Source organism: Mandrillus leucophaeus, unplaced genomic scaffold (genome assembly GCF_000951045.1).
Source record: "Mandrillus leucophaeus isolate KB7577 unplaced genomic scaffold, Mleu.le_1.0 Scaffold88, whole genome shotgun sequence".
In the NCBI taxonomy this organism is placed as follows: Eukaryota; Metazoa; Chordata; class Mammalia; order Primates; family Cercopithecidae; genus Mandrillus; species Mandrillus leucophaeus.
The window spans coordinates 2002962-2012732 of record NW_012109585.1 but is presented as its reverse complement, the minus strand read 5'-3'; the positions used below and the strand labels follow the sequence as shown (position 1 = coordinate 2012732).

Below are 9771 nucleotides of genomic sequence, written 5' to 3'. Positions count from 1 at the left end.
GTGTGTGAGCATGGTCTTTTAGGAGCAGCTTAGAGGACTAATTGGGGACTTCTGCATGGGAAGTGTCACTCTGATTTGTCGAGTCCTATTAGTAGCCATAGGAAGGTGACAAGTCACTGGAGAACTCACTGCTTAACCACTGGTTACCCGGGAAGCCTGGACAGGGGCTGCCACTCCCGCATCAGAGTGTGCCATGTTAGGACAAGGAGCTGGGCCTCCTTCCAAGCTGTAACTAGAAAGGAAATGGCTTGAGCTACAGCCGAGGATGGCTTATGGTTCTGCAAACTCACCGAGTTTCTCAGGGCCCAATCATGCTGTCTGAAGGAACTTCAGAAAACTGGAGACCAGAAGGGCGCTGCAGTAATTCACAAGTAATTCAGCAAGAGTGGCTACTCTTTGTCCTTGTGCTGGTACTCAGTGGGGAATGGAACAGACCTGACCTCCTCATGGAGCTTCCCTGGAGCAGTGGAGACAGACACTGAACGTATACATTAAAGTTGTAGACAGAATGATGGCAAGTGTGCAGAGCTGCAGGGGACAGATGGGTGCCTCTGGCAGTGTGCACATCTTGGGGAGTGATAGTGAACTTTCCAGGGAGGACCTGGGCCCTTTTTTCTCCCCATCTGCCTCTGGGCCTCTCTCAGGTTCCATTCCTCACCCTCCTGTTTGGCTTCTTCAAGCACTGCTTCCCCTACCTGGCTAATTCAGCATGGGCACAAGAGATGGGGCAAGTGAGGGAGACTGGTAGTGCCTGGAAGATGACTGAGCTCTTTTCCCTGCTCCAGGCTGCTGATCTCTGCCAGCCATCAGTTCCAGGCCTCTCCAACAGCTCTGCACCAAAAAAGGGCCCTCTTCTGCCCTTCCCCATAGGCATCTGGCAGCCACAAATTCATTCCTGGACTACCTTTACCTCCTAGACATGGCATTAAAACCCTAATGGATGGTACCAGTTTTCTTTCCCAGTTTTTAATTACTCAGTGAGACTGGTTTTCCTTTATCTCTATAAGGAGTAGATCTGAGACTTAGATTTGATAGGAAAAGGGTGCCCCATGGTTTGAAAATGGGGTTGCCCACTGCCTTTGGCTGAAGGCAGATAGAGAAATTGAAGAATGCATCTCAGAAGTGTTTATTAGCATTCTGATAAAGATAAATGAGGGATCTGAAAAGCAGTCTTCCAGAAGCATTAGCAATTTGTCCCCTGGATGAATCAATTGCTCTTCCTACAAAGCACTTAAGCCTCCCTTTTCAGAGTCTGGGTTTAAAAAGGGAGCCACACTGGACACATATGGCTCTGTCCCCAGCACTTGGCAAGGGGCTTAGTAGGTAGCTGCTGAGTAAAGTCATTCCTCATCTGTGGCTTGCCGGGGGCGCATAGATGAGTGCTTGTGAAAAGCTACAGGTTTTCTCTCCAGAACAAGGCACCATCGCAAAGACAGGCACACAGTCTGAAGGGCACCTTAGGACTTGCAGGCTCTTTGAAATCCATCCATGGTCCTCTATGGGTCCTCCTCCTGGGCCAGAGTTTATGTCTGTCAAGCGCCCCTGCATTTGCACTCTGCCCAGCACCCGTGAAATGCCTGTTTCTGTCTTGCTTGAATACTAGGTGGTGGTGCAGATTGGGTTGGGAAGGCCCAGGTATGGAGCCATGTCTCATCTTCTGCTGCCTAACTTGGCTGCCAGGAGCCCAACAAATGCTGACTTTTTCTTTTTTTCAGTAGTTGGGAAGATGTGACAAAACAGGACTTATATTCTTTATGGCAAAGATGGGCTGAGCTGAGTGTCTGCAGCCTGCTTTAGGCAGGGCACGGCTATGCAGTCTGTTATTGTCCCTCGTCACTCCCATCAGTGCTGGCACCAACCTCACTTCTGTTTATTGCCTCATCTGATCGTCTGTTTTCTTATAGTAAAGTAAAAAAAAATTTGCCCCTGAAGATAAAGACGTATTGTATATCTTGGAACACAAGCTCCTTCTTTCTACATGTGCATACATATATACATTTACACATACACACATGAATATATATATAATTATTATATATTTATTCCCCCCCTCTAGGATGTCTGCAAGGCATGTGAATTTGTAACCATCACCCACCTCACAGGGTTGCTGTGAGGATCTGGTGGACTGATGGGTGCAAAGCCCTGAGCACAGTGCCCAGTACACAGCAAGCGCTGAATACTTCTGGCCAGCCCTAGGAGTGTTTCCTTGGAACCAGAGGGCTCTTCTGGAAGCTTCTGGAAGATGAATGCCATTCATCTTCCGGAAGATGAATGGCATCTTCCCACACCTGCTCGGAACAGGCATTGGTTGGGACTTAGCGCCCTCTGGTGGCTGCTCTCGCTACTCACACTTAGCCTCTTCCTTGGTTGGGGGACACTTTGAGGCCTCATTCCTGCCCCCTCCCCTTCCTTTCACATGGAGGAAAGTTCTAGAATGGGGTGGGAGGAAACTTTCCACTTATTCTGCATTTCCTTTACCCTCTTCCTGACCTTAGGTCTGGGCACAGGAGGAGGCGCTTGGAGGTGGAGGCTGGAGCTCTTGGGGGTCCTGGCTGCATGACTCTCGGGAGGGTGGTGCCTTCGTCCCCACTCAACCCCCACCGCACCAGCCCATTCTCTTCTCAGAGCGTCCCTGGGCCACAGGTTCCCAAGGCCACTTCCAGACTGGGCCTGCGAGTGGGGCGGCCCCGGCAGCGTATACACAGAAGTTATTATGAGGTAATTTTATTTCTTTCCATTTTAGGTAAAAATAGTAAATACAAGATAATCTTAATAAAGGTAAAAATACATCATTTGGATTTTGTTGTTGTTTTCTAAACAGTGCTACCTACAGTACAGTTTTCGATTTAGGATTTTTAAACTCTCTCTCTCTTTTTTTTTTTTTTTATAAACAAATAGAACTATTTTGCTATTAGGCTGTGTTCTCATCTGGCACTTAAGAATAGATCACAGGTCACCTCCCGGTTCTGTTTGGATGTGTTGGGGAGTGGCGGGGAGGGAGTGAGAAGGAGTTTGTGGGTTGAGGTGTTTGTCTTCCCAGGACACAGCCAGAGCTGCAGTCCCACCTGCAGTGGGAGGGCACAGGTGTGCACCCAAGATGGCCTTTTCCCGCTCTGGCCACAGGGATGGGTTTCACTGTGGCTGGACCAAAGGTCTCACACTCGTCAGGGAACTGTTCCTCCCCTCCTCCCGTGATAGCTTTTCTTACCCAACCGCCTAGATTCACAGCAGTTCTGGGTCTAGGCAGGCCAGCGGGCTGGAGATGTCAGTCATGCTGCAAGAGACTGAGCCAGGAGATCCCCTTCATGTCCTAGAGGAGTGGGCTGGGGACCCCTCCCCACCAGGGATGGGGGCCAGGGCATCCACCCTGGCCTTGGAATGCTGGTAGAAGTCACAGATGCCGATGTGGGCTGCTAAATGTCTTTGCCCTTGTTCACCCTCAGGTGGTCTTTGTTTAAGTTCTTTCCAAACTTCTCGCTGAGTTGTTGAATCAGGTCTGCCAGCTCACCGGTAGCTTGAGACTTTTCCTCAAGAAGCTCGTAGCGCAGGCTGGAGATGTCTTGCTTGATTTCCTTCAGCTCGCCTGCAAGGACAGAGGAGATTTTGCTGAGTCTGAGCAGGTGGAAGCTGGGGGCTTGTCCCATGCGGATGTGGGCATGTGCATCCTTCCAGCAGAATGTCGGGTCCCGGGCCAGCCCACCAGGGTTGAAGGTGAGGCAAAGGGGGCTCTATTTGAACCCAGAACCACCCAACTCCTCCACCGCTGAAGGACTCATGGATCCATAGAAAGCCCTTCTCCTCCCGTTCCAGGAAAACCTTTCCCTTAGGGATTTGAAGGAGGAGTCAAGATCAGGGCTGTGAATTGTGTCTAACACCTGTTTCATAAAATACTTGTTAAAAAGTTTGTTTCGGAGTCTTTAAAGGCAGATTTCAAGACTCTGGACAACAACTCCATTAACTGGAGCATTGATTTTGAAGATGCTATGTTTTGTTCTGCCGTAGTTATTTGTAGAGAAGAGAAACTCCCAGGACCCTGGAGAGAATGGCTTGGCACAGCAGATGCAGCCATGGTGGCCATGGAGCTGACCAGCCTCCTGGGAGTGAGCTGGCCACCTGAGCAGGGTCCACTCAGCCCACACCAGCAGCAGCACCACCTCACTGACAGGAGCTGCGACAATGCCCGCCACCTCCTCCTTCCATAATGAGGGACCACCTAGCAGGGACCTTCACTTTTATTTCCACAGCGAACCTTGTGGTTAGAAGTCCAATGGGTCTAGGCTGTGGGAATCTTCTATTAACCACAAACAGGTGTCAGAAGGATCTTTCCTAATACTGGAGATACTGCACTTGGCTTGTGTGGGAGTCCACTGTCTGTGGAAACATTGCTCATCTATTTTTCAGGTATAGTCCATACACATAAAAGGTAGAGATCTTAAAGGTACAGTTTGAACCATTTTGACAAATGGATACACCCCCTATTTTTATCAGGTGCTTCACTGAGCCCCCGTTTCATGGTGTAAGTTAGATGGCATGACACCTGAGCACCCCCACCTTTTATGATCAGTGATGTTCACATGAATCAGTTACATACTGCTTGAGGCTGGCTGGCATGACACTTGGCCATTGTTTGTTTGAGACCTACGAGTAGGTAGGTGGGCTGTTGTCAACCCCTAAACCATGTCAGCTCAGGGGCAGTTCAGTCATGGCTGACTTCGAGCTGCATGCTGGGTGCCCCAGGATGAAGTAGAGGGTCACCCAATGGCCAGGCTCTTTCTGTAGTTCCCTGTGGCCCAAGCGAGGAGAACAGAAACTTCACTCATGGATGAGGCTGTTTCTAGGTAGCAAATGCTTATCATAGGTATCTCATTAATTACCTGGTATAAAGTAATTTGCTTTTCATCTAAGAGTAACTGCTTAAAATTGACTGGAAAATAACCCAAACAGTGAAAATAAGATGGCCGGTAAGCCTCATTGTGCCTCAGAGACCCCTGGTGCAGTTTTCCAAAAGCAGATCCCAGGCCCCACTCCAGAGATACTGATTCATTAGGTCTGTGTGGGGTCTGGGGTCTGTAGTTTTAACAGCTAGTTCTGAGGTGGGGAACACTTTGAGAAACATGGCTGGCAGTTAGATGCTGAGAACCTCGAACGGAGACTGGACAGGGCCAGATAGAAGCAAGTAGCGGCAGACCCTAAAGGCAGTGTGCATCTGCTCAGTGGACGTGCACCACGGAATGAAGTACAGCACTGGAATTCTGAACCATCCTGCACTCAAGAGGCATAAGGTTGGCTCAAGGCTACCACTGCTGTGGGAGGCAGAGGAATGTCTCCCACTCCCAAGATGTCCCTGTCCTAATCCCTGGTGTCCTGCCTGTGGGTAGTCATGTTCCCCCTCAAAGGGGAACTGAGCTGGCAAATAGAATTCAGGTTGCTGATCAGCTGCCCTTAACAGAAGGATATTATTCTGGATTATCTTGGTGGAACCAATTCAATCACATGAGTCCTTAAAAGTGGAGGAGGGGCCAGGGCTCAGTAGTTCACGCCTGTAATCCCAACACTCGGGAGGCCGAGGTGGGCGGATCACGAGGTCAAGAGTTTGAGACCAGCCTGACCAACATGATAAAATCCTATCTCTACTAAAAAACAAAACAAAACAAAACAAAACAAAACAAAACAAAACAAAAATTAGCTGGGCATGGAGGCATGCATCTGTGATCCCAGCTAATCAGGAGGCTGAGGCAGGAGAATCGCTTGAACTCGGGAGGCGGAGGCTGCAGTGAGCAGAGATTGTGCCATTGCACTCTAGCCTGGGCGACAGAGCAAGACACCATCTCAAAGAAAAAAAATAGGTGGAGGAGGAAGGTAGAGGAGTGGGGTCAGAGATGGGACAACGGAAGATAAGGCAGGGCAAATGAAGCGTGAGAGTGCCTGATGCCTGCTGCCAGCTCTGAGGTGGTGGGGCTGTATGCACAGACCAAGTGCTGGAGCTCAGGGCAGCCTAGCTGGAGCTCAGGCCAGCAAGGAAATGGGGACAGGCCTGCAGCCCCGTGGAAATGCATTCTGCTGACACCTGAATGACCAAGGAGACTGAGTCTCCCTGGAGCCTCCGGAAAGGAGCACACTGCCCTGACAACACCGTGGCCGTAGGCCGGTGAGACCCACAGAACCCGTGTTGTTTTAAATCACCACGCGGGTGGAAATCCAGTCACTTACCTTCATTGACTTCGTCATTTTCTCTGTCCACCTGGGCTTTCAGGACATATCTTTTTATGAGCCGTTTCATGATTTTCTGAAATGTCAAGCAAGGAAGGGATCAGACAGGGTGGGCCTAGTGCAGAGGCAGCCTGCGTGGTGTAGCAGGACCCCTCCCTCCCTTGAAGAGCCTCAGCAACCACGGCGACCCTCCCATGCCTGGCGCCTCACTCTGGAGGGGTACCCTGCACAGTGTGGGTACCTGGTCAGTCTCTGTTTAGCCTCCCCTACAGGACACAATGTCCACCTGAACCTGGGATACTTCTCAGTGGCAGGAAACTGAGCCAAGCAGAGAGGGAGAGACAGAGAGAAAGGGTGGAGTGGGGAGTGGCGGAAATCCTGGATCCACGTCTCTGCTCCAGGGGCCTTGGCCTGGCTCTGCCCTACTCAGTCATGTCATCTTTCCTGGACCTCAGTTCTATTTCAAGGATGGAGGGCTGGGGAAGACTTAGCAGGCCTGCCTGGGTGGAGCTGCCTCCCTCGGAGGTCACAGTGAGCAGTGTGCGCTTCATGAGAGGAGATCCGCTGGGTACAGAAGTTAGGACCAGGCTTGGAGGATAAGTCCACTGTACCTTGGAAAATTCCTACCAGAAGCAGAAGCAGAAGCAGACACAGCTGGGCCTCTGGGGTTTTACAGAGATACCACTTCCCACAGGCCTGACACTGTGCTGCCGGAGTCACACTGGAGAAGGATTTGGCCCTCAAGTTCCGTTCATTATGCAAATACCGAATTCGTTAAGCAGGCGAGGCATGAATAAACACTTAAGACACACCAAGAATAGAGCCAAGTGTAGGAAAGACTGCAGGAGGTGAACTTTGGATTTTGCCAGCTAGTTGGTCCAGGGTTCCTGCGAAATCACAGGATTTAAAAATACTCCGGTAGCCGAGACTTCTGACTCTTCCAAGAGATGAGCAGTGTGGAAGAGAGGAAGGGATTTCCCTGCTCCTTGGTCCTCCCTTCCTGTGGCCTTCTCACCTGCTCACACCTGGGGACCAAGAGGACAGAGGCAGCATTTTCCAGTTTGAAGAGACCTGTAGGGACCTGATTCTGTTCCTAGCTTTGCTACATAGGCTGTGGAAAAGCATCTTGCAAATAAAAAGTAAGTGAACTGGATGCAAAGAGCTGGAGGATTTACTCGTTATCATCAATTATGGTTCTTTCCATCCCTTTAACCGTGAAGAGCTTGCCACAGAGATGCTTCCTGGCCTGTGATTCCAAGACTTCACCTGAACCCAAAAGGCTGTCTAGGATAACACTGGGTTTAGCTCATTCAGGCCAGCGCTGCCCCTCCTCAGCCCTTGGGCTCATGGGCCAACTGGCTCTGTGGTTTGAGTCATGATCTAATTTCAGGCTGAAGAATTGACCGTTGCTGCTTCCTGCTGATCCTTCTCAGAGAAGCCTGGGTCTTATCCTACTAGTGGTTAAACTGCAGTGCTGAATTTCTCATGGATATAGTCTAGTCAATAAAGTAAGTTATCTAAGTTATAAAAACATACCCCTTTCAAGCTAGGTGCGGTGGCTCATGCCTGTAATCCCAGCACTTTGGGAGGCCGAGGTGGGCAGATCACCTGAGGTCAGGAGTTCAAGACCAGCCTGGCCAACATGGTGAAACCCTGTCTCTACTAAAAATACAAAAGTTAGTTGGGCATGGTGGTGGGCACCTGTAATCCCAGCAACTCATGAGGCTGAGGCAGGGAGAATTGCTTGAACCTGGGAGGCAGAGGAGGTTGCAGTGAGCTGAGATCATGCCACTGCACTCCAGCCTGGACAACAGAGCGAGACTCCATCTCAAAAAAAAAAAATATATATATATATTTCAGATATATATAAAATATATATCTCAAAAAATATTTTTTGAGATTATATAAAATATATATACAAAATATATATATATATACACACACACACACACATATCCCTTTCCATGAGACTCAGTAATGCTGCTTTCACTTTGAGTTGGAAAAACAAAACAAGACAAAAACTTTGTCCCAAACTAGTTCTCATGAAGAAAAAAAACATAACAAAACAGACACCTAGGTATCTGTCATTCTTACTGAATAAGAAATTCAGAAGTGTTCTTCCACGGCGAGCTTTCAGGCTGACACAAAATTAAAGGGACCTAGTTAAAGTTGGTTGCCTTTTCAAGGCAAACCTCAGGAATTGAGGGTTCTTCAGTTTCTGGATCCATCAATTAAAGAGCTTTACTGTTTCTCACGTAAAATAATAAGCCAGAGATTGGTAGTCAAATGACGTTGAGGAAAATCCTTTCATAGGTGCAGCCAGAATTGCAGCCCTTCCTGTTTGGTGTGCACCTTTTGTATTTAAGAACATTCCATGGCGTATATTTACTAGTAATAGAAAATGTGCCCCTCAAACCCTATTTGGCTGGGATAGGTGAGATCCTGCTTGTAGTCTCCCTCAATGCAGAGGAGCCCCTCAGGAGGAAGGGTGAAAGGATGAAGATGCAAAGAAGCAAATGCATTGAGTGCTTCCATAGACCAGGATTGTGTCAGCCTCTCACAAAAGTCATCTTACTGACTCCTCCAAGAAACTCAGTGAGATGGGAGTTGTCACCTCCATTTACAGATAAGGACACTGAGGCTCAGACACTGATGTAACTTCTCCAAGGTCACACAGCTGGAAAGTGGCAGATCTGAGATTTAACCAGCATGGAAACCATGGCTGGGGCTTCATCTGGGCATCAAAATAAAGGCTCAAGATGGTTTAGGAAAAGAGATGTGGGAAACTTTTCCCCTATTAGTCAAAGAGGGTTTGGGCCATGTCTGGGTACTGAGTCTTTTTATGGAGGGGGAAGCCTCACTAGATTTCAGAGGCTGGGTGACATCATACAGTGGTCATCCCTTGAAGAAGGGGGTCTCTGCTCTGGCACTGGCAGGAATGCTCATGACCCACTCTTGAGCACTGGCATGCTCAACCTGAGCCAGGGTTTCTGTTGACCTAGGGCTCAGAGGGTAGAAAAGCAAAGGTTTACTTTGAAGCTGTCAGTGTGCATTAGGATTATAAAGGCTTCCTGTGGAAGCAGAACCAGATGAGCACTGCAGACGTGCCGGGAAACTTTAGCCTTCCTCCTCACCTCCAGGGCACTTCCCAGAGTGACAGGGACCTTCAGGGAGAGCAGTGTGACTGCCTGCCAGTTCTTAAAGACTTCATGTCCTGCCTGGCATGGTGGCTCATGCCTATAATCCTAGCACTTTGGAATGCTGAGGCAGGTGGATCACTTGAGGCCAGGAGTTGGAGACCGGCCTGGGTAACATGGCGAAACCCCATCTCTGCTAAAAATACAAAATTTAGCCAGGCGTGTTGATGCACACCTGCAGTCCCAGCTACTTGGGAGGCTGAGGCAGGAGAATTGCTTTAACCTGGGAGGCAGAAGTTGCAGTGAGCCAAGATGGTGCCATTGCACTGCCACCTGGGTGACAGAGTGAGACTCTGTCTCATAAACCAAAAAAACTTCATGTCCTCATAGAGACCTAACTTCCCTTCTGTTATGTGCATGCTGC

The 9771-nt window shown here is 49.2% G+C and overlaps 1 protein-coding gene across 3 annotated transcripts in view; it reads right to left on the bottom strand.

The window, feature by feature from the left end:
* Positions 1–2892: 2892 nt before the first annotated feature.
* The window catches only part of TRPC7 (transient receptor potential cation channel, subfamily C, member 7), a 141072-nt gene continuing 134193 nt past the window's right edge, over positions 2893–9771 (bottom strand). For all 3 annotated transcript variants that reach the window (XM_011969179.1, XM_011969181.1, XM_011969182.1), the window contains 2 exons: positions 6211–6286; positions 2893–3583 (listed from right to left, as the gene is read on the bottom strand). In XM_011969179.1, the coding sequence (XP_011824569.1) occupies positions 3414–3583; positions 6211–6286 (246 nt within the window). In that variant the 3' untranslated portion in view covers positions 2893–3413. The remainder of the gene's footprint in view (positions 3584–6210; positions 6287–9771) is intronic.